The 25,644-nt window shown below is 38.9% G+C and overlaps 1 protein-coding gene across 5 annotated transcripts in view; it reads right to left on the bottom strand.

The window, feature by feature from the left end:
• Positions 1-25,644, bottom strand: part of ROCK2 (Rho associated coiled-coil containing protein kinase 2) — an 86,774-nt gene that overhangs the window by 28,283 nt on the left and 32,847 nt on the right. For 4 of the 5 annotated variants that reach the window (XM_044417994.1, XM_044418031.1, XM_044418023.1 and 1 more), the window contains exons 4-17: positions 22,823-22,960; positions 20,066-20,326; positions 12,140-12,284; positions 11,330-11,468; positions 9,517-9,608; positions 8,250-8,409; positions 7,668-7,755; positions 7,295-7,306; positions 6,345-6,433; positions 4,806-4,854; positions 4,031-4,166; positions 3,793-3,884; positions 3,363-3,609; positions 2,977-3,083 (exon numbers count right to left, since the gene is read on the bottom strand). In XM_044417994.1, the coding sequence (XP_044273929.1) occupies positions 2,977-3,083; positions 3,363-3,609; positions 3,793-3,884; positions 4,031-4,166; positions 4,806-4,854; positions 6,345-6,433; positions 7,295-7,306; positions 7,668-7,755; positions 8,250-8,409; positions 9,517-9,608; positions 11,330-11,468; positions 12,140-12,284; positions 20,066-20,326; positions 22,823-22,960 (1,755 nt within the window). The remainder of the gene's footprint in view (positions 1-2,976; positions 3,084-3,362; positions 3,610-3,792; positions 3,885-4,030; positions 4,167-4,805; positions 4,855-6,344; positions 6,434-7,294; positions 7,307-7,667; positions 7,756-8,249; positions 8,410-9,516; positions 9,609-11,329; positions 11,469-12,139; positions 12,285-20,065; positions 20,327-22,822; positions 22,961-25,644) is intronic. The other variant, XM_044418004.1, reaches the window with a different exon arrangement.

Raw genomic sequence — 25,644 nt, 5'->3', positions numbered from 1 at the left:
CAAAGGAAAAATATAATTCTTTAGAATTTTCAAGTTGGTTAGCCAGACTGGCTTGAGTTCTTGGAACATGGCAGCATAGCAATCACATAACTCTTTGCACATGACCCTCCATATCCCTATGTTGTTCTTACATGCCATCAAATAATCTCTGATGTATGGTGATACTATGAATGCCTTTCGAGATGTCCTGTTCTTAGCAGCCCCTGCTCTGTTCAGCCCTTGTCATTCAAAGCAATTCCTTTATGGAACTGAGCTATCTCATATTTGGTCTTCCTCTTCCTCTGCCATGGTTGTCTTCTCCAGCGAGTATTGCCTTCTCATGATGTGCCCAAAGTACAAAAGCTTCAGCATTGTCATTTTTGCTTCCAGGGAAAGCTCCAGCTTGATTTGATCTAGGATCTACTGGTTCATGTTGTTAAAGTTGTGCAATTTTTGTTGTTAATATTTTGGTTTTCTTAATTTTCAGCTGCAGTCCTGCTTTTGCACGTTTTTTTCTTACATGTCTATCATTGCTGCTTTCTGACATTAGTATGGTATTATCTGCATATCTTAAATTATCCACCAATTTTCACTCCTCCTTCCTATGATCTCAATCCAGCTTTATGTTCTGCATATAGATTTAACAGACATGGAGCTTAAATACACCCACACCCAATGCCTTTGCCTATAGGAAGTCATTCTGCTTCTCCATATTCCATTCTAACAATAGCTTCTTGTCCACATCAGGATGATCAAATGCTGAGACACACCAGTTTCTTCAGGACCAAGCTTCTCACAATCCAAACAATCAAAGGTGTTGTTGTAGCTTCTAAATCATAGTCTAAACTTCTCAAATTCTTTGACGTGCTCCAGGACCCAGCAAATATTTGCAATATGAACTCCAGTGACTCTTACTTTTCAGATTCCAGCTCATTCCAAATATGGTAATATTCTTTGTGGCAACACCTTGAACATCATTTTGCTTACCTGGGACATTAGTACAATGGTCCTAGAGCTACTGCACTTCTTAGCATCTCTGTTCTTGGGGACTGGAATTTCCAATCTATGGACCGCTGTTTTGTTTTTCCTATTTGTTGGCCTATTCTTGTTAGGATTTGGGCTGATTCAGTCTCTGCAGCTTGCAATAGTCCTATTAGGGTACTATTCTATTGGGTTATCTACTCTGAGGGTTTTATTCATTCCAAGTGCCTTCAGAGCAGTTTTTGCTTCCTTTTCTAATATTGTAGATCCTTAGTCATAGTACTCCTCTTTGAAGAAGTCTGCCATCGCTTAATCTGCTCTGTATAGTTATTCCATAAATTACTTCTTCCTTCTCTTTATTTTCTCCTGGTCAGATAGTATGTCTCCCTCTTGGTCTTTCAGCTTTCCTAATATTGGTTTAAACTTCCCTGCGATTCCTTGCATCTTCTAGAAGAGATCATTGCTTTCCCTCTTTTGTTTCCCTCTTGTATTTCTTTGCACTGGCCACTGCAACAGTTCTTTTGCCTCTACATCACAGCTGCTGGAAAGTTGTTTCCAGGATTTTGATCCTATTTCTGTCACCATTTGCTTTTGCTTCTCGCCTGTCCTTAGCAATTGTGAGGAATTCTTTTGTCACCTATCTAGGCTTTTCCTTTTCACTATATTCTTTCCTAATAAGAGCTCTGGATTGCCATTCTCCCCTAATATTTCTGGTTTCAGCCCATTGCTCTTTTGGGTCACGGTCAATCAAGTTGAATATTGCAAATCTGTTCTTTATGTGGACTTGAAATTTTTCAGGAATGTTGTTTAAGTTGTATTTTGGCACTGCTTTCTGTTAGTGATCTTTTTCAGCTTTGATATTAAAAGTTCAAAGGTTCACTACCACAATCCGTGCCTAGTCTTGTACCAGCAGCAAGAGTACCACTTCTTCATCTCCCACTTCCAATTATATAGCATATTTGATTGTTTTGATGGCGATCTGGTGACTCTGTATATAGTCATCTTGTAGGTAGTGTAAAGTATGCATTTGTGATAAACAGACTGTTCACCTCACAGAATTATAAGAGTTGTTCTCCTGCTTCATTTCTTGCTCCAGCCCTACAAGATTGGATCATGCTTTTTCCTACTTTTGCATGCCAGACACCCATGATGATCAGCATGTCTTGTTCTGGCATGTTATAAATTTCCTTTTTGATGCCTGCATAAAACTTTCTAATTTCTTCTTCTTCAGCATCTGTTGTTGAGGGGGACAATTCAGTGATGGTTATGCTGATTGCTTTTTCATGAATTCTGATTTTTATGATTCAGTCAGACTTTGCACATTAGAACCGCTCCATTAGAGACACTCCATCTTGCCTCAGTATTAGAGCCACTCAATTTCTTCCAAGTCTGTCACTTCCTGAGTAAAATGGTTTGTGTTCATCTGACTGAAAATGCTCCATTCCAGTCCACTTTAATTTGCTCACACCAAGTACTGCAATGTTTAACCATTTCTTGCTTGCTTTACAGTTTCCGGTTTGCTTGGTTCATATTACTCAGGTTCCATGATGCAATTATGTGTGTTCTGCAGCATAAGACTTTCCTTTTCCAGTGAGCATGTTAGCCTCTAGGTTTCCTTTCAGTTTTGCATCATTAGCAGCAGCAGTGTTTGTACTTGTCCTTCACTCTTCCCCAGTGCCCTCTGACCAGGCAGTCTCATCTTCTGGCACTATCTCTTGTTTTATACTGGATTGTTTCATCTTGGGGGTTTCAAGGTAAGAATGTTCTTTTGCGTAATTGTAAGCAGAATTGGTTTGAGCTTCACTACTGCTGCCTGTGAAAGATCCTCCACCAGTGCTTGCCTTCAATTACCACTCTTGCCCAGTAGCTGCCCTACAGAAGTTTCTCATGGCAGCATTGTTCTTGGATTCTCTGACCCTCCCAAGCCCCTCACCATGTTACGGTGTTCACGCAAGAGGCAGCCTACATTGGCTGCGTTAAAGCAATACATATTTTACTATTTTCTCTGATGGTTACCTTTTCCAGTTCTGTGAACCTGTCCTGTAGCTGTCTTTTCTCTGTCTCAAGTTTAGCTAATGCATTCTTCCCATTCTTTACTTCTTCTTCCAGACTAGATACCCGACCTAAGGAAATATTTAGAAGAAGTCAACAGGAAAAGAGTATTAGCTACACATGGCATAATGTGTAAAATAAATAATATTTTATCAAGTACCATTTAATGCTATCTCCCAGATGTTTCAAAAGGTGTTGGAAAAATCAGAAAGCCCATCAGCCACTACATCCTGAGCAACTAAATGCAAGTATGTTAGTAAAGCATACTAGGAATGCTACTAAAATCCCAGGCATGTAACACTGTCCATTGATAAAATTCAGGCCAGATTTCGGAACACTGGTTTTCATACCCTGTAGATCACTGATAATCTCTGACCCATGAGTTCGATCTCTTCTTTCAGATTCTAGAACTGACTGAAGATTGAGGAAGTCCTTTTCAAGTCTGATCTTTGTATTCTCCAGTGCACAGTTTTTATCTTGCAATTCTCTATTATTAGCTTCCAACTGCTGAATCTGCTTTGTACTTTCTGTTTGGTTCTTTCTCAACCTGGCTGCTGTATCAGACTCTGTGCGTAGTAAAGCGTTGGCTTCATCCAGCTATAGAGCCATGAAGAAAAATCAGACAATTACACAGAAACCAAAATCAAAAGGCTTTAAAACATCTCCAATATGGCATTGCTCCAATAAAGCTTATCACCACAATCCCCTTTTTTTAACCAGAAAGACTCTAACTTACCCCTCAAACTGTTAGTCTAACTTATAAACAGAAATATAGCTTGCCTGTCTCTGTAGTTGAATTATTTTTTCATTTGATATTTGGGAGTTCTGGTTTCTCTTTTTTAACTCTTCAAGCTGGTCCTTCAAACTGTTAACTAATAAAACAATAAATTAATAATTCCAAACATATTTGCAATAGCTTTTTGCAAATTCCAAACAGCAAGAAAACAACATTGCTCATGGTCATCCCACCTCCCACTGTCAATGAATTAATATCTCTTTCAGACTCTAGTCCACATACCATCGTTTTCTAGATTGCGTTTTTTATCTGCCTCATGTTCTGCCTTCCGCTGATATTCTGCATTTTTATGTTGAATAAGAGCTTTCTCTCTTTCCAATTGTCTTAAAGCAGATTCCAGATTTTTTCTTGAGGTTGTCTAAAAGTACGCATTGAAAAACAAGAGGCATATTTATCATTCAAGAAGATGACTGACATTTTTCTAACTTTACAGCAAAGAGCCCATCAGCACTGATTAACACAGTAAATTAACAAATATGCTTCATATTTGGCTACCATAAATATACTATGCCAGGCAGATGTGTCTATGCACAATTGTGAACAGGTAGAAAATTTCCAAACAAAGCAGTCACACAAATCTATTTGTTAGAAATCTATGATTTGGATCTAAATGTGACTTTTTGCAAGCAGTAAGAAGCTTTAGAAGTCTAGGCCAGGTATAGTATAAAGTGAGCCATATCATTTGGCCTTAAGAGTCCACATTTAGATTGTAATTTATATTATAATGAAATCAACAACAAAGCACCAAGTATTATATTGCTAAATTAATACGTGATCACTGATATAGGTGAACAGATAGGGATATCTAAATCAGTTTACATTTTTCTCACCAATATGCTGTAATAGATATTCCAATTTATTTATTATTAAAGCAACAATTGTTAGAACTATACCACAACAATGCCTATGTGGACATACTCTCATTGCCTTGTTACCTAAAAGGATAGATTAAAAATACTGAAATACACAAATAAAAAAGTTCAAGGTGCTACTTTACCTCCTCATCCAATTCCTTTATTATCTTCTCTAGGTGATTATTAATGGTTCTGGGAAAACATAAGGAGAAAATCATACAATTATCTAAGGGAAACAGGGTGACTTCAGTATCTGTTGTAAACTTTGAAAGTCTCTAAAACCTTATTAGTGGCTGCTAAATTACATACAACACAAACAGAACTGAAAGTGCTCCAAATGCTCTTAAAAATTTCACATTATATGCCTAAGTATGTGACATGAGAATATGCAAACACTAACCAAAAAGCCTGAAGCATACAGATGTATGAAAAAGAATAAAACGAAAGCAGTCATGACATTATGACTTTGCAGTTAATTCTTTTTGAAATTAGAAATTATCAACCACATTCACCTGAAACAACCAGTTCTACTACCGGGAAAGCAGGGGCAAGAACTGGAATACAACTCAGTCCTATGAGAGTCTGCCAACCACCAAATGAAATGAACCCACGAAATATTAAAAAACACAAGGAAACAGTATAAATTAAGGGTGTAATCCAATGTCCTGCACGCTCACTGCATGAAAGCATCTAAACTTGGGAGGCTTACATGCACCCTGTGAGTTGCAAATAAGGAAGATGGATGGTTGCTTTGAGTTCTTGCTCCCAAGGACTGCTGGCTGGATTACAGAAGAATCAGAACATGAAGCAGATCAAAGGGCAAGTGCTTGAGGAAGGCAGTGTTATCTCAAGGGCAGATGCCTCAGGCAGGCAGGCAGCTCTTGGGAATGACCAAGATATACAGCAGGCAAGAGCAGACTCTGAGAATGAGTGCATCTCAGGCACAGGCCAGGCAGCCTTGGTTCAGCCCCATGATGCAGCATCAGCAGAGGAGGGTGGCCCATACAACGAAGAGGTGTGCTCTCTTTCAGAAGGTCCCTCCCAAAGGGATGGGGCCCAGGCATGCCCGTATGGAGAGTTCCTGGAGGTGAATACTAGATTGGGTTCAACAAACTGCTTGGTGGATGCTTGGAGATTTGTTCTGGGTGATTTGTGCTTTTGGGCCAGTAAAGAATGCTTTACAAGGAAAACCATCTGTGGCTTTTGAAACTTGGAAGAGCAACCTTGGCGCACAATACAATGTATGGAATGAGGAACAGTAGCCTCCACATTACACCATGCATTTTTAGAAGGCTCTTTTTGGCCCTCTAGATAAAGCACTAGGGAGAGGAAGAAAAGGAAGCTGGGGCACTGCTTGGAAATACTGTAATCTGTGGGCCACTGTTTGCTATCCCTTTTTGCACAGTTGGGATGGGAGTGGAGGCAGTCAGTGCCCCCCTCCCCTTTTTTTGTACAACAGCTAAGCAAAGGCCTGAACTTTGGTGTCAGATTACAGGATTTCATAGCTAGGACTCCAAAAAATCCTATGGATTCCCAGATGATGCTGGGAGGCAACAGGATTGCAGCTGTGTGAGAGATATATACTGCTTTTTATGGCCCTTGATACAGGCATTCTTTCTCATATGGTACTCAACTGCACATTTCTCAAACAGCTTCTCCATGACAGGGAAAAAAATTTTTACCTGCATTTCTGTTCGAGCTCATCTTTGGCTTGAATTTCATTGCGAAGCTGGTCTTCTAATCTGCTTACTTTTTCCTGAAATTGTGCAAACTGACAGAAGAAAAACACAGTTTCTAAGTGCTTCTCAAATGACTGCAACTTGTAAAGTTAGCTCACCTAAATGAATGTCACCAACCTTATGACAATAACTAAAAATATTTTTTTGTTTTAGCTGTAACCATATCTGAAACTATGAACTACACTCAGTAGTTCATGGAAATATCAAGAATGCTACACTATATTTGGTAGAAACAAATCCCCACTCAGTGACTGCGAAGAATAAATTAAAATTCATAGGATGCTCATACTCATAGCCATTAATGTTCTTAATGTTTCTAACTACTGTAAATGGCATATTTCAAAGTCCAACTTTTTTGAAAGTTGCAAAATGTTACAAATATTGTAAACTTATCAGTTTGCAATATGCAAAGTTATAGATTCCAGCCATAAAATTGCTTTAGTAAATTATGAAAACTTCAGTGGGTGCAAATGTGCCCCTTAGGTAAGCCTTGAAAGTTTGAGGGATAGTAATAAATTTCATAGAATGTGATTGTCCTCTGTATTTTGGATTTACTGAAAAAACTCAATGTATTACTTAAAATTTGCTAAATACTTTACATATCTACAAACAAATGGTAGGTTTTTAAATACCACTTTTTAAAAATGTGAATATATGAAAATAAACTGAAAACTCATAAAAATTAGCTTAGTATTTCTTAATGAGTGGTAACTCTCAAGTTTATCACCACCAACCAAACACACAATTACTCTCGGGAATAACCAAGTATTGGATACTGTTTGTTTAGAATGGTATTTTGGAAATCTCCAACCTACTAGAACATATTTTGAAAGTTCATTGCATACTGAAAGGTGGCAAACCATGTCATCAACAGTGTAAAATATTGGACTTACCTCTTCAATATCCTGTAAAAACAGATATAAAAAATCAGAGATCAATGCTCCTTCCTTCCTTCCGTCCTTCCTTCCTTCCTTCCTTCCCTTCTAACAAGTCTTCCCATCCATATTTTCCAACCACATATATAGCCTCACTACCTTGGTATTTCCAGACTTAATATTGATACTTTCAATTATTCTAAGAACTAAATATAAGCCATATAATGACCAACAGCTCCTTTAGTTATATTAGGACTACTCACAAGTAGTTCTAGAGCTGTACAATTCATGTTAACTGTTGATAAGCTAACACACACAGTGAAAGTAATTATCATGCGTAACAAATATTTTACATCCACTTAGCGTTGATCACTAAAAAGAGAATGCTTGCCTCATTTTTCCTTGGTTCGTTCTTCCTAGCCCCATCATTCTTGCAGGGTTCAACTTCCCTAGAGAGCTCAGAAAAGTCACTTAGCAACCTGTTGAAAACAACTCGGGTTTTTAAAAACTCCAGCGACTATGCCAATCAACTCATTTTAATCAATTCTCTCAAGTCTTAATCCCCACCAGACTACTCTCAGAATGAAGGCACTTTTATTCAGTGTTAATTCTCCTTCTTTTCATGGTAAATGACCCCAAGGCCTTCTGGTTAAAAAGAGAACAGACTGAGAGCTTTTCTCAAAACCCATATACATTTTAAGACTTTGCAAATACCCATGCCAGTGTCATTTATTCATACACAGAACTATATTACCATGCAGATAAATATATGTAAATATGAAAGCAAAAAGTCCAAATATTATGCATATTTTACTTGTACTCCTCTCACTGCATTCACGCACACAGACCTATACCAAATACAGTATTTATGGAAATTATAAAAATACACCGTATAATGAAAACTATGAATATTAATCATGACTGTAGCAGCAGGCACAATTGTCATGCATATGTTCACAAGTATATTACATACAGATTTTCTCTAAAGTACGTAAATCCTATGAAAGGCAACTGGTTTCCAACAAAGGCTTTGGGGACTGGAAAGGTTTCAACATCTCCTTTATCATCTTCAATGTCATCAAAATTGCTACTGTCTATATCACTACTCAGCTCAGGTACAACTGGAGCAGCAGCTAAAAAGAAAAAAGGGCAAATAGGTATATTAGAACAAAACTGACCATCTTGAAAAGCAGTTATTTCTTCTGCCATGAAAGAGATTTGCCCTATATAGCATGCTATCTGTGTTCGGTAGTGTGCCAAGATCTTCACATGACCCCAGTTTCACACATCTTGAAAGACTGAGAAATTTACACTTTCTGAAAGCTGCAAGTGAACAGGAAGTATCCCTCCCCTCCTTCAAGCTTGTCCTGAGGATCATGAGACGCTCCTGAAGGCCATAGCAGCTAAGGGGATGTACCAGAAGTAGGAACAGATACGTAGCTTGCACAAGTGGAGCTCGGGAGAAGTTTTATAGGAAGGGCAGGGAAACTGTGGGCAGGGGAATGCCAACATGTAAGCTCCCTTGTGTTTGTAGTCCTCATTATCCAAGCCACAGAATTAAGGCCAAAGGGGTCAACTGGTGAGTCACACCACATGGCTGCAGTGCTACATGTTTTGTAGGACTGAAAGAGGTACAAAATAAGAACTCAAGCCAACTCAGAACTATTTTACCTTACAAAAGTAAAGCGACATACATGGCTAATTAACTGCAGGTCACTTATTGCGACATGCAAACCATAATTTTTGAGATAGTGCATTCCAGGGTTTACAAATGTTGGCTTAGGTCTTTGTAGGTCAACTATCTTTGTAGTCACCCAACAACATCACCAGCCCCAACCAAAATTCTGTAGCACAAACAAAGAACATGGAACAGAAAATGGCTCTCCTCACACTCCACATGCAAACAGAATGCAAATACAGCTGAAGATAGTGGAAGAAGCCTGAACAAATGAGGTCCAAAGTGCTTCAGGCCATTTATAAGTGAGTTCAGCACTGAAGGAAATATTAACTACAATAAATGCTGCTTTTACATACATGTATGTAAACTGATTTCATTCTCTACGGTGCTTAAGTGAGAAAAATGCAGGCGATTGTAAAGCTTTGACATATGCAGGAAAATACAATTTACAAATTGCAGGTTCTACTGAGACTGTTTTAGAACTTCTTTATTTTTAGTCCATGCTAACCCAACTGAGGTTTTACAAAAGAAAGAACTTTTTTCATATTAAAAAGGTACTTACTGTCTCGAATGTTATCCCAATCCCATTGATCATTCTTAAAGAACGGATGCGATTTAATTTCTTCTACTCCATTCCTCCCCAGACGCACCTCCCTAAGCATAGCAATTAATACAAACTGTACATTATGATCAATAGCCTTTCATGTTCAAATAATGTATTCTTAGATTCTGCTTAAGTGCAGAGATGCCTAAGCATTAAAGATATAGTATAATTCAGGGCAGCTTTTTCATCAAAATGAATTGCGATTCAAATCCTCTCAATATGCATGCTCTCAGCACTCTCTCATATGCAGAATGAAATGGCTGAAAATCTCAGTCTGCCACGTGTAGAGTAAAACATATTTCCAACTGGATAGTGTAGAAAAGGAATGCAGGAAAAAGCTTTTTTAAAAAACGCAAACCTATCGAGCTTGCCAAACCACAGTACAAACATTTGGATATAAACGATGGAAAACCTGGCTTCCAAACACAGAACGGTTATTCAAACCCTACTGAAATGAGTATTTCAAAAACTGCATCCTTTGCCTCTAATTTAAAAACACCCACACACATATACACACACCTCTTCCTTAAAATGTATAATGAAACCACTATTCAAGGGTCAAATTCATTTCTTTTAAAAAGAGCTTTTTTGTGTTACTGAAAGCTCATGTAGGAATTCACTTGTGTACTAGAATAAGTCAAATGACAGATATTCCTTGTCATTTTTAAGTACTTCAGAAACAACTGTATATATATTAAAGGGTACTCTGTTTTAAACAATTCTACTGAACACCATATTTAATGTAAACAGGAAAGCATACGCAAAGAGGATGGGGAGAATCCAAGTATGCTTAAATATAATGTGGATGAATTTTGGAATTGTTCTTATAGCTGACATGTTTGGTTTTTGTTATAACCAAATTTAGCCATGCAACTGCAAGATTCTACGCTGGAAGAAGAGGATGTTATGCCATCTGAGGGTGCCACTTTAATCCCTGAGGTTTCAATCCCTCCAATCTCCAGTGGCCCTACAGGCACGAAAACCATTACATCAGCTGGTACAGCCCTATTTGAATGACTGTATCATCGCTCTGCCTCAACATAGTAACTCTAATTAGACAGGGATCATGACATCAAGTGTCTTTCCCCCACTATCCCTGCCAATCTGTTTTTTGTAACATGTTACCTAATGAAGACATTTGGAGGTTTCAAAAGCTTCCATTTGTTTGTTATGGAACTGCTTAGTTAGCCTAATAAATATATTATTATGAGTGTTTAGTTAGCCTAATATGGACGTTGGAATCAAGCAATTCAAGAGCTTTTCTCAGGCATTACTTTCTCCTCCTTTCCCTCTCTCCCCTTGAACATGGACAGAAGCTAAATTAATTCACCTCTTGCACTTTTTGCAAGGTTGCTCAATATATGACAATGCTCCATGCTTAAAAGTCCATTGCTTAGGTCTGCAGAAAGATGCTTATTTCAGCTCTATTTTTTCTGATTCTCTCCTCACTCAACATACATGACAAAACATTGGCTGAACTACTGAGAAAAGGCAGATTTTAGTTTGAGTTTGATTATGCACAGAATCTCATCAACTGCGCTCACTAGATGACACAAAGTATGTTCTCCTGAAAACATATTTTGATAGGACAGTTAGAACAATTCCATTTTACTGAGAGAGAACAATTTCTGCCAGCCTCTGGGCTATGAGGTGCTATTTTATCTATTTTATTCTGATTTATGTTGCAAGCTGTCCTGAGACACAAGTAATGGACGGCATACAAATTTTATAAATAAATAAAGAAAGAAGTGAAGCAAACAAACAAACATACCTGTCTGTTAAAAAGGCACAGATAAGGTCCTTCGCATACTTTGAGATTTCCACATCTTCTGGGAAATGCAACGAGTTTTTGTGATCCATTATTTTACTGTATGTTCCAACCAATGAATCAGCATAAAAAGGAGTATCTCCTAAAATTAAAAAATGCATCAATATTAACCACTGTAAGTTCACTACAAAAGGGAAAAGCAGAAAATAAAAATAACTTCAGATGATGAACCAAGCAACCTACAATCAAAAGAAATACATAGTGGGTCTTTTCAAACTAAACTGATTAAAGCAAGATACCAGCACAAATCTGTGCAAGCCTTATATTACAACATACATAGAAGTATGTCTAAAGTATAGAAGGAAGCTTTGGGACAGGCACTTCGGTATAATTAATGTTCCTCAACTCAAAGGAAAAATATGTCAGTATACTGTGTGATTTAGCATGAAAATTTCTCATGTTGATCCAACAACTCTTAGGAAATAGAACAAACTGGAAGGTGGATGAGAGGATATTTCTGCAACTGGGGTGTGGAATTGTATTTCATCCCTTTGCCGCAACAACCTAATCAATGGTTACAGAACAATCAGTTGGTGAGGGTTTTTTCCTATAACCATTCTCCTTGCCTTCTTAGGAAGCCCACCCGCAAACTGTGAACACCTAGCTGCAGCATAACAAGTAGATTAATTAAGGAACAACCTAATAACTATGGTCTACTTGCATCAAAAACCACATGGGATGTTAGCTGCAATGCACAACCTTTTGTGATCCAAGCACTATGAAGGGACAGGACAAGAGGGATCGCCTACTTACCAACCAGCATCTCAAACAGAAAAACTCCTACAGACCACCAGTCACATTCCCTTCCATAGTAACCATCACCGCCTTGTGACTTTAATACTTCAGGTGATATGTAGTCTGGAGTTCCCACAGCTGTATCACAACGCACCATCCCTGTCTATATAACAACACAAGAACAACATCACCATAAGATGTAGTAAATCAATGCTAGTACTACAGCTTAACTTCAAAGATAATTTTAAGTTGTTAACTGCATCTTTCCTTTAATAGTTGCTAAACATCCGGTCAAGGGCAGACTGCTCCTTTGGCACAGCAGTCCTCCCCATGATCCTCTAGTGATCTAACCATCCTACCCATTTCGTCAGTTTCACTGAGACCACCTATAGGTCCCAGGATTGAAGGAGGGATGCTGCACTGCCCCAATCCAGTCCCTGTGTCTCTTGTAATGGGGGGATAGTTGTCTTCAGTTCAACAGCAAGTGGGGCCAGTGGGTGGGTTGTATGAATGCACAGATGATCACTTGAAGAACAAGTTGTAATAAGTGACCTGACTTTCTTCCTTGTGGTCTCCGTGCATCAAACATATGGGTGACTAGCAAGCTTACCCTGGAGGCAGGATGATGTCATCACCGGAGGATAACAATGAATACCTGAGTTATGGTTGCTTTTTTGTGTGCCCCAGGAAAACCAAAACATAAGCTAAAGCACGCAGAAAATACAAAACTCAAAAGACAACATGTCTTTCTATATGCTTTAATATTTTTATAATGTTACTGTAGCATAATGACTAGGGCTAAGTATTGGGTTTAGTTTTTACTTCTGTCATAACTCAGGATCTCCCAAATTCATATATTTATATTAATACTGTTATACCATGCAACAGTTTTCTATGAATTGTTCAGACGTCATTTTAAAACATTGCATTATGCAAACAAGTCTGATCAATCCTCAGATTCAAGTGCTTCTCACTTGTATTCTCCACTGACACATGCCTAGAGAAACTCCCTGGTTTAAACTAATTACAATTTGTTGTTATATCCAAAAAGAGAAGTGTGGTTAGCTGAAACACTCTTACCCTAGAACTACAATTCCCAGAATCCCCAGCCATTGGGTTTTTGCCATGTAGACCAGGGATGCTAGAAGTTATACTCCAGCACACTGTACACCACACCACAACTGAAGGGTACCAGGTTAGAAAAAGTTTAGTTAATCCAATTACTGTTACCGTAGGGAAAGAAGGGAGAGGATCTACTTTAAGTTTATTTTTAAAGAAACAGCTTGTTCTTTTGTGAGAGTAAAGTGCTTAAAATTGAAATTCTAATTTTATATTTAACTTTTTTATCAGTTCCTCAATCAATCTTGGTTCACAGCTCCTAAGCCTAGGAAAAAAAAAAAACCTCCTAGTCCTAGAGGTCTTACTTAACAGTCAGCTGTGCTACGTATTGTATGTTCTAGAGGCTGATATTAAAACGTGGTCTAAGGCAGGGGTCTCAAACTTGCGGCCTGCGGGCCAATTGCGGCCCGTGGGATGATATTTTGTGGCCCCCACGATATCAAAGTTTAGTGATAGTGCGGCCTGCACATTTTTTTCACACGCACCTGCGTGAGTCGTTACCCTGGGCGCAATGTTCCCTCTAAGCTGTGTGCCGGCACGGGGGAGGGGCCCTGCGGCCTTCAAAGCACTGGCGGCGCCCGGGCCGGCCTCCGGGAGCAACGCGGGATGAGCAGCCCACCACCACCGCGGTGGTGGAATACTTGATGTCGCCCAGCCTCACCCAGACTCTACTTCCAGCGGCCCCCAGGTAAGCTGAGTTTGAGACCCCTGGTCTAAGGGGGCTACACTGGGACAAATAATGCAACACAATCAATATACAAGTAGTTCCAACAACTAGTATGATCTAATCTCCATGTTGTTCTATCATATCTTCTGCTGGCAACCCAATTCCCCAAATAAAGGGTATTGTGCTAGCACAGAATAACTCAGGAGCTGGTCCCATAAATGACTACCTTATATAAGTCCACCAACAGAGCAGCATTAACAGCAACCACCAATTATGCGGCCATATATATGAAGCAAGTCCTACATAAGTGTGCCTAAGACTTTGGCCTATGGCCACAATTTAAAAAAAAAAACCTACATATGGAACAAGACCCCAACAATGACTATAAAACAGGGGTGAGGAGCCTTATTTTATTTTTTTATTAAATTCCTAACCCACCCCATTAACCATATGATTCCCTGGGCGGGTTACAGCAATATAACATAAAATGCCACAGAGGAAACCTGATAGGGGCTGCATGCCAGTAGTGCCGAGACCAGAGATGAAAGGAGACATGGTGACCTCAGGCACACACCCCATTTTCACCCCATTTAACGGGGGTACAGAGTTGGCTTCCTTGGAAGCAACCACTCCAAGATGCTCAAAGCATCTTGAAGCAGTAGTTCCTGAGAAACCCTGTTCTATGGGCCCTTTCTGATGGAGAAAGGCAAGGCAAATTCAAGGGATTTTCTGGGAGGAGGAAGGGCCTCTGAGGGCTCAGGTTTCCTTGCTCCTACTATAAAATTTAAGGACTGCAAATCTAACTGTTCCACAACAAATGGTGCAGGAGACCTGTCTGCGTTCAGCTACCAACAGGGATGCAAGGCAAAATCACCTTTGCTTAACTGCAGAGTCGAACTCAGACTTCTGCTAAATCTTATAAACCTCCCACATCCCCTCATTTCACACACACATCATAATAGCTTTTTAAATACATGCACAAGTGCCAATCTTGTAATAAAATTGATAAGGAAGATATAAAATGACAAATTTTGAAAGACAAAATCACCAGCCTTGATAGGAAATTTACAACAGGGATATAAAATGACTGCTATGGTAAATAGTCAGTAATCCTATAGTTACATTTGTAACACTTATATGATTTACAAATAAGAAAAATGACTTTCAGCAGGAACAATAAAGAAAATCATGAATAAAATTTATGAGTAGGACAACTGTGTTCTACACTACAGAAAATATCTGAACAGTTTGGTAATATCTATTATATATTAAAAACATATTGTTGTTGAAAAGTAATTGTTTATCAGTGGCTTGTTGCACAAGGACACATTATAAGGCCAAAGAGGAAGTGGTCATAAATTCCAAGCTAGAGTTACTTCCGAAGCTGCTCTTTAAGCTGATAGATACTTAGAGTACTATACAGCACTGTCCAACGTACCTCAAGAAGTACACAGTAGATTGGAAAAGGTGCAGAGAAGGGCAACTAAAGGAATTAAAAGACTGGAAAGTCCTCTATAATGGGGTTATAGTATTACCTCTTCCAGATATCATGCCTGTGACAGCTAAGCTTAGAAAAAAGTAATGGGAGATACAAGGTGTACAGAATTAGGCAACATGCAATGGAATTGGAGAAGGGGATGCTTTCTTTCTTCTCTTACAATACTAGAACCTGGGATCATCTTATAAAGGTGAATGGTGGGACATTCAGGCCAGATAAAAGGAAGCACCTCTTCACATAACACAGAGTTAAACTATGGAATTCACTACTACAAGATGTAGAGATGGCCACCAAACTGTACAACTTTAAAAAGGGGATAGACAAATTCACAGAAGATAAGGCTATCATGGGCTCCTAGCCTTGATGGCTATATACTACCCCCAATACCGAAGGCAGTAGACTTAAGTATAACAATTGCTGGAGAATACCAGTGAGAGCTTCTCACAGGCAGCCAGGTGGCCACCATGCAGGGCTGGCCCTCCCTTGAAGCAGGGTGAGATGCCTGCATCAGATGGTAGAGTGGAAGGAGCACTGAACTGTGTTGCTCCAAACACCCCCTCACCAGTGCCCTGCCACTTCCAGGGGGCCCTCTGGAGAGCCCTACTGGCTATTCTCTCAACATCACATTTCCCGCATTTTCTCATTGTGTTTCCCCTGCTATGCTCTCTTTTTCTGTCCATCACAGGACCAGTGAACCGCCTGACCCCACCCTGGTGCTCTCTGTGGCTGGTACTCTGAGCATGGCTGACAGTGTCTACTAGAAGATGCTGTCCATGGTTAACTGTCAAGTGCAGTAGCTCCAAACAGATTTCAGGTATGATCCCAGCAGCTGCAGGAGAAGTGGGGGCAAAGGATGACCCCAGTGGCAGCAACCCTGACAAGGGAAAGGGGGCAGTTTGGTACAAATCAGCAGCAAAACCAATGACGTAAACAAGAAAGGGGGAGGAATGAAGGGGCTGCCCAGTTGTGCTTCAGATAAAGGGCTTGGTATGTTTCTATTAGGGCTGTCGGTCTATACAACTGACTATTCACACACACGGAAAGCTAGACTTTGTGAAATGAAAACAGAAGCAATGCCCATGGGCACAGGTGACCTGTTTAGCAAGGCAATCAGAATTTCTCAGTGAAAAAATTATAGCTCTGTATTTGCATTAGAAAAAGAAATGTCATGTATACTCAAGATTTATAAGAGCTGCCTTGCATACAAGTACTTCTATATCAAGTTCTTTGGGGGAACATGAGGCCTAAATGGTGACCCCTACAACAAAAAGAAATTGTGCATTCTTGGTTCCAAGAAAGACCCACTAAAGGGCACCTGATCCAGTTCTGTTGCTCAAGGTGAGCAAATTAGCCGACTGAATAGAAGACATGTAAATGTTTAGTTTTTTGCAAGAGAACAGAGTATAGGCTTTAATTAGCTACTATAGAGGCTGTATAGGTCTCCCTAAATGGCAATTACTATTCCTCACCTAGCACATGAAGAACACGAAGCTGCCTAACCCACAGTCTACCACAAATGTACTGAAGGTACCAACTACAGCACAATCCACAGATCCAAATGCACACTGTTGGCCTGCATTTCCACCTGCACTAAAGCAATGCACCCCACCAAACTGTCAGCTACATTTCAGACATAAATGCATTTAACAAAAAAATTTCCTATTTGAAAGGGCAAGTCTGAGCAAAACATCTCTTGCACTATGATAACTGAACCTCTATTTCACCTATCAGCTTGGCCTGTGTTTTTAAAACATTTTTAATAAAGCAGTCCAAGCAATAGTCACAAAGTATCCCCATATTCGTCATCCATAACTGCATTCATCTCTTCCTGGTTCAATATATGTACATTGATGCTGCATCATCAGATAGTCTTCCCTCCTAGCCTTTTGTGGATGCATGCTGCTCTCCAAAAACAAGTTAACAGAATGATCCCCAACTTCTTTTTAATGATAAAATCCAACAGTAGACAATATGAAATTACTTAAATCTTCACAGCTTTTACAAGAAACTTCAAGTACTTTTATTGTAATGGCCACCCAGAGAGCATAATGCTTACAGGCAGCTTTTATACAAATTAAATAAGCAAGCAGTACGTCAGAAAAATGTGTACAAAATCTATTTGATAGTATGTCACATTTCTAATTTTATCATCTTGGTAATCACGATGATAAACTGAAACAGATTTATAAACATTTTCCTTTACAAGCAATCCTAGAAGTAATAAATTTGCCATACATTTACCCTGCTCTTTTGAATGAAACATTACGTTTTAAATATTAATGACATTAATATTTCTGTAAAGTCAAAACTGGAAGCATATTATGCATAGAATTACATTTACAGTTGAAAACATATTTGTTCCAGAGTTGTTCTATTAGAGTTACCGTGACTGCACTGGAATAAGTGAGTATACATTGCTCTAATGGTAAGAGTACTATCCTTCACTGATGTATTTGATCTACTTGTCGAGCAAATAATCTGAAGACCACTAGGGGATGCTATGGGTGTACTTATAAGTAGTGAACAGATGCCAAGTTATTGTTTTCATTAGTAAGCAAACTCTAATGCAAGAGGCTAAGGACACTGAGGCCAACTGCTTCCCTGATCGCTTGATTTGCCTGTGTTTACTATTACAGGCAGAGTTCTTCCCCACTGTCAGCATGCTTAGGAAATTACTTGGAAGTTAAGTTCCACTTTAAAAAACTCACCTGCAGGTGAAAGCAGTTCATGTTCAAGTATACCCAAGCTATCTATAGCAATATATATATATATATGTTCCATTCTACCAGACAGAATTTATGATGTTCAAAAGTTTTATTTTAGTTCACCACTACTATTAGCAGCTTTAATCAATCCATTGCTGCAATTCTAATACTAATGCTTAACTAAATATTCCAATTCCCTGGCAGGAATTTTAGGTGTTCTTCACCTTGAAATTAATGTAGTAGATTAAAAAGGCACAGGATTTGTATTTCCTGCTCCATTTTAGGTATTAATCTTGGGTTAAATTTCCTCTCCAGTTTGCTGTTGTTGATCTGTGCTTGGCTTATGTATTCTTACATTAAAAAGATGGTCATGGGCCAAGACTGGTAAAGCAAACAGTGGAAAGTGGAAAAGATGAACCAAAGAAGGTAAGCGGGGGGCGGGGGAGGGAGATGGGATGTTGTTATTGTTGGTGGTGATGGTGATTTCAGTTCTACACCACACAACAGCCCATGCTCCCTGGGGGGCTTGGAACAGTTCCAGCTGCCACTTCGGACTGAAGTGGCACCTCTCTCAGGAAAAGTGGGCCGTTATCTCTTACATCTAACTCACACCAAGAATTCCCCAGGTGTAATTTGTGCTACTACTGAGGTGTGGGGAAAGCTGGAAAGGTTTATGGTTTCAAAGAAACAAATTTATCTTGATATGCTTCAATTACAAGCCAACATGATTAATCATGTAACTTGTTTTTCCTTGTTGACAGCCCAGAACAGAAGTAGATCCATGTCCAGTAACTACAACAGGCCATGATCAAATGACTACAATACGGATTTTCCAATTCCACCCCCCCCCCCCAACACCTCATTGAAAACATTCCTTGTGCCTGGCCAGTCACTTCTGAAACTCTGAACGGAGATTTCCGGATCATTACCACAGGGATGCCTATGTGGTATTTAATATTCCTTGACTATTCTGAAAACTAATAACGACTGCTGAAGAAGAGAAATTCAGAGGCCTTTCCTCATAATAAACATTACCAATCATAGCTGTGGTGATTGAAATAGTATCTTACAGCATATTTTACATTGTTCTCATATTCCTTGAAAGCAGATGTAAGGTTAAAGCCAGGTATTTAAATATGAATCACAGAACTGAATCCTGAACAATGTAGCCAACTGCCTGTCTTAAACAGTTGGGGTGCGTGTTGGACTATTTGCCTAATTACCCACTCAGGTGTAGCTTCAAACAACATAGCTTGTCTCAGAGGTAAATAACCTTCAGATAATGGAACAAGAGACTATGGATTATTCAAGAGTTGTTCCCCACTCCAACTGAGTTCAGACGACCTGAAAGGTGCACTCAAAGATGTATTTGCAGCAATGGTGCCTGGCAGGTGTCAGTGAGTGGCAGGGCTTAAGCCAGCCTGTCTCTGCCTTAAACCAAAGGCCTCACTTCACTTGATCAATGCTCAACATTCTGAGGTTCTCAAGTATGCCTCACTTATAATAATCTAACACACTTAGCAACCATCTGGTATGGCCAGTCTAACATGTAGATGGAAAGCTGAGGCCAAAAGATAGCCGCTTGGCTGATGTAAACTAGTGAGTTTATGGTAAAGGTAAGAATTGAATCAGAAATTCACACAGCAAATTCTCTAAACCACTACAGTAAATTCTCTAAGACTTCCGCAAATGGATCCTCGCTGGATACTTTTGATTCGTTCCTGTCAGCTCCAACCAGCATGGCGTGGCCAACAGCCAGGAATCCTTGAAGTCGTATCCAAAACACATGGAGAACAGCAGAGTGGGGGAGACTGCTCTACACCAGGCACACTGTTAACTATGGCTGAAAATAACCTCTATTACCAATATTTATATTTCATCCAGTAACAATGTTCTGAGTTACTTTATACTGTACAAGTTATTTTAGAGGAACAGGCAATGAATCAAATACTTACTTCGTCCATTTTCATACAAGTACCAAAATCTGCAAGTTTCAGGTGTCCATATTTATCCAAGAGCATGTTGTCAGGTTTTACATCTCTATGTATCAAGCCCAAGGAATGAATTGCATCAAGGGCAAGGACGACTTCTGCAGTGTAGAATTTGGCCCACTTCTCAGGCACATCATAATTGCTCATGAGGTTGACAAGATCTCCACCTGGCATGTATTCCATTACCATGTATAGGTATCGGTCATCTTGAAAGGCACTAAAAAGCTGCACCCAGAAGGTTTGAGAGTTGTAAGTATTTCACAAACTTTCAGTTTAAAAATCTGTTAAATCACAGTAGATTTGAGGCACCAAGTACAGATTTTCCCGTTATGCTTTTCAGAACAATTTTGCAGTAATGGTTAGATGTTTTTATGAATACCAGAACAGTTCAGTTTACTCATATTCCAGCAATGAAGTAAATCTCTTATGTGCTACTAAACATTTCAGTAGAAAGGAAAGTGTAGTCAAGATTAATTTAGTTAATTTATTTTATTCTGATTAATGTTGTAAGCCGTCCAGAGATGGAAGTAATGGACGGCATACAAATTTTACAAATAATAATTTAAAAAATAAGATTCCTCCTTCTTGCTGAAGTAGCTACTTCATCCAGGAGTTGACAAATATTACCATGTAAAAAGTTATCGACAGGACCAAACACAGACACTATTGGAAGGATGCTGGAAAGCTGGTCAATTCTCCTTTCCGCAAACATGGCTGCTAACTGCAGGGTTAATTCAATCACTGGGACATAAAATTTATTATAAGCAGAACATAATTTGACCTTGATTGTAGTATGCATGGTTTGTTTTGAAAAGAAATCAGAAAATAATCATAAGGTAGTCTGCTGATTGTACTGTTTCTCATTCCAAAGGCATATTTTTTCATAACACTTCCTGAACTGTAACAGCCTATACTTAAGGCTCCAATCACACTCTGTGTAGTGAAAGAGAACCAATTTCTACAGCAACATTGGTGTTATAGTTCAAGGAATTAGCCTGTGTTCTTGACATCATTCCTTTGCAAGTTGTAGTACAACATATAGGAATGCATTAGTTTGAGAAAGGCTGTGCTGAAGTAATAGGACTAGAATCCTCAAACCACAACTTAATTTTAATTCCATCATAGCACTGAATCAAATACAGTGCTAGTTAAAGGATATTCACAGTATTTCCTTTTTAAAAACTACCCTAATTAAAGGTATAGCTTTTGCTGTATTTTTCCACCAAAGATCAACGGTCTATATCTGGCACCCTCCAGAAATTTTGTACCTCAGTGTTACCAAATGAACATTGAACTGCTATCTTAAACCAGGAAAGCTTAAGGCTGTGGCCCTCCAGGTACTGTTAGGCTCCAACTCCCATCATCCCTAGTCAGCATAGCTAGTTTTCAGAATTGCTTAGAGTTATGCTCCAAATTTAGACTATCCCTGAAGGAAATGCAGTCCAAAGTATCTGGAGAGCACCAGGTCGGGATGCCCTATATACTATTATAGGAAACATTACCCTTAATGAGTATACTATATTGCAACAAATGCATTTAAACCTTTACCTAAAACACTACGTAACACATTATTGTTAAATACTACTCACTGAAAATGTATAGAAAGCCCTGTGCATTGTACTGTACACAAGGCAACACCCCATATATGAGGGGAGGTTAAAGCATTCATTACATATTTTGTTCCTGCAGCATACAAGAACATCTGACAGTCACATACACATTTAAAATCAAACAATCAACATCTAAATGAACCATGCATTGCAAGTTCATCTTAGGATGAAACAGGAAACTCCATGGAAAAGTCGATGTTAGGCATAAATAGGAAAGGAACTGAAAATAGAATTGTCAACCTCATACCCCCCCCCCCCTTATAAACCTTTGGTGCAATTGCACCAAGAATAGTGTGTATAGTTCTGGTTGCTGCATCTGAAAAAGGAAATTATTGACTTAGGAAAGGTGCAGGGGAGGCAACTGAAATGATCAAAGGGTTGCAGCAATTTCCTTAAGTGGAATGGCTACAGCAACTCAGATTATTTAGTTTAGAAAAAAGGCAGAGGGGGGAGCAGAGGTACTGAAATTACACACAATGTGGAGAAACTGGTGAGGGAGCCACTTCTCTCTCCCACAATACTAGAACCCAGGATCATCCCATGATCGCTGGGTAATGCAGGACAGATAAAAGGAAGTACTTCTTTACACAGTACATAGCTAAACTATGAAATTCACTGCAGCAGGAAGTAGTGAATGCCACCAGTTTGGATGACTTTAAAAGGGTGCTGGAGAAATTAATAGAGTAGAAGGTTATCAGTGGCTATGCCCTTGCTGGCTACGTGTGTCCTCTGTTATCAGAGGCAGTCTGCCTGCATACATGACTTGCTAAGGAGCTTGGGCAGGCAGAATTTTTGAATCCATCCGGCTTGAGGGAATCTGTGGGCAGCCTGTTTGCCCCTGTGTGAACAGGGTGCTGGACTGGATGGACCTGTATCTGATCTAGCATGGATTTTCTTGTGATTCAAGAAAGTCAAAGGAAATAAAATGAAAAACAAAGTTATTGTCTTTCTAAGTAGCTTGAAATTAATAAATTAATGTCCCCATAAAGTGCTTCTCTGGTGATTTATAGTTTCACCATTTATTCAAAATTCACCCTCCGAGGGTCAATTAATGCTATTTATTTATTTAAATATTGTAAATAAAAATGCTATTTTCAAAAAAAGTCCTTACCTGAACTACCCATGGACTGTTTGCAAAGGCCATTATATCTCTCTCCTCCCAGAAAAAGGCAGAGTCTGACCTTTTGAGCATTTCAAATTTACTAAGAAGTTTCATGGCATAAGCCTTCTGTGTTGTTTTATGACGAACCTGTCAATGAAAAGAAAGATTTAAAAGTTACTTTCTTTATCAGTATCTTACAAAATTATTTAAATGAAGTCTTTTGTAATTTTTACTTTTGTGACTAAGTAAGACTAATACAGAAGAGTGAATTTACCTCCATCAATAACAAAAGAATGCAAAATCCACAGTTCAGGCAATACATTTATCAGATTCAAACAAAATGCCACAAAAGATTTTGCAACCTTCTAAGCTTTCCAGAATTCTTCATCGGAGTAGAAAGTAAAAAAGAAAGAGGAGGGGGAATTAGGTTGAAACAAATAGTTCAAAGTCAACTAGATTTTGTGGCAATAAGGTTTGCACTTTGAGCCCAGTCTCGCAATGGAGAATGCAGACTGAATGAACTTATAGGTGTTGCAGGTATTCCACACTGTGGGACAAAAAGCTGCAAAGGACTCTCATTTCTGAAAATATAGAAGAAAGTTGTCATTCAAATATGACTTTTACTCAGGCAAAACATTTAGCTTCCCAGTAGGCACAGAGAAGTAAAGAGATCCAATGCCATTTTTTTTATTAGCAAAGCCAGAGTTTTAAGTGATGTTCCACCAAAAAGAACGGCTATTAAAACCTAGTTGGTCAATCCTAGTAATTACTTTCATGTACAATCTTTTCTCCCTATGCTGATCTATTGAAAGATACTACACTTCTAAAAAATAGGATCAGGGACCTAGCGACTGATTCAAGTAAAGATACAAAATAATCAAGGTTAATTTCAGCTCAAAATATTATCTTTCAAAAGGCAAATCCTCCCTTTCCTAAAACAATATAAATTATAAGATCACAAACATATTTGACAATTGTAAAATTTTCCTGATATAATCGTGTAGAAGAAACAGATACTGATACCATCTTTAAACTAGGGCAGATCTTCAGCACACTTAGAATTAAACTGCTCTGGAAAACCAAATCCAGTCCCTTGAGAGGAATTGATTACATTCCAGAAGCAGCCTCAATACACATGTATGATCAAATGTTCAGGCACTTGACTAAGTGGCTTATCAACAAAGAGCGGTGATAAATCAAAAAGGAAACAACATTAATTGCACTGCAGCAGCCTAGTTTGCTATGACCATGTTTTTTTGTTAAGACATCGGAGAGCTAGCAAGTAAGAGCATGAGCTATGAGCAAAATGTCACTTTATCAGTTGTCACTGTTCTCAGGCCACATCTGCAACACAATAAGAATAATAGTCGACTTAACACAGATGCTGTAAAGCAGCCTTCCCAACTTGGTCCCTCCAGGTATTTTAGACTTCAGTTCCCAGCCAATAGGGCCAATGGTGAAGAATGATAGGAGCTGGAAGGCACCAAGTTGAGGATGTCTGTTGTAGTGATTACTGAGATAATAAATATGAAGTGTTTTGATTATTTGAAATGCCACTGTATGACGATGATGATAGAGGCAGCAGCAGCTCCTCCTCCTCCTCTTGGGCTAAACTGCAATACTGGGAGTATACTACTTATCCAGAAGAAAGCTTAAGTGAAACAATAGAAAAGCACTTTCCTACAGCTGTTTTGCAAACTACTAATAAAAGGTACAAATCCTGTAATAAGCTCTCCATTTTTTAAACTGATACTTCTGTGTGAAAAGAGGATTTTTAAGGTACATCCAAGAAATTATGTTCTTGGATGTACCTTATGGTTCTTGTTTTACTAGTCACATGTGTGCACACATGCCTGTGTGTGTAAAGAATCTGTTACCTTATTTATTGGGGCAAATTTTCACCTAATCTAATCAATGAACTACTAAACTTCATTTAGTACTAATTCCATTTAGTTGTTCATTGAACTACTATTCTGTAATCAGTATGAGAATGCAGGAAAAAATGAGCTGGTGACATGCACACATAAAGTAGTAGTATTCCTCAAACTCGGTCTTCCCCTTCTACATTCCCTTTGCCAAGAACAGGCCAACTTTATTTTATTATTATTATTATTATTATTATTATTATTATTATTATTATTATTATAATAACATTTCTATGCCGCCCCTTGCCGAAGCCTCGGGGCGGCTTACAACACAATAAGATACATTGAAATACAATAGAACATAATAAATTACCAATAAATACAAAAATACAAAAAATACACTGAGATACAATAATATAAAATTAAAATTAACAGTATAAAATAAGTAAATAAAGAATATAGGAGGAGGAAAGAGAAGGAAGAAGAAGTTGCCCTGGCCAGATCATATATTTTAACAATTAAAATGATGTTTAAATAAAAAGGTCTTTACCTGGCACCGAAAAACCAGTAACGACAGTGCCAGGCGGACCTCTTTGGGGAGTGAATTCCATAGGTTGGGTGCCACCGCAGAGAAAGCCCTCCTCCGAGTACTTACTCTCCTAATTTCTTTCATGGAGGGTTCCCGGAGAAGGGACTCTCCCGCAGATCTCAAGGGGCGGTTGGGCATACACGGACGTAAGCGCTCGTTCAGGTAGCCAGGACCCAAGCCGTTTAGGGCTTTATAGGTCATAACCAACACCTTGAATTGGGCCCGGGCTTCAATGGGAAGCCAGTGAAGCTGACGGAGGACTGGAGTCATGTGAGCATAACGCCCCGTCCCCGTCAGCAACCTGGCAGCTCTATTTTGCACCAATTGAAGTGTTCGGACCATCTTCAGGGGAAGCCCCAAGTAAAGTGAGTTACAGA

This window comes from Varanus komodoensis, unplaced genomic scaffold (genome assembly GCF_004798865.1).
Source record: "Varanus komodoensis strain SLA01 unplaced genomic scaffold, ASM479886v1 scaffold10, whole genome shotgun sequence".
Taxonomy (NCBI): domain Eukaryota; kingdom Metazoa; phylum Chordata; class Lepidosauria; order Squamata; family Varanidae; genus Varanus; species Varanus komodoensis.
This window is presented reverse-complemented; position numbering and strand designations above follow the sequence as displayed.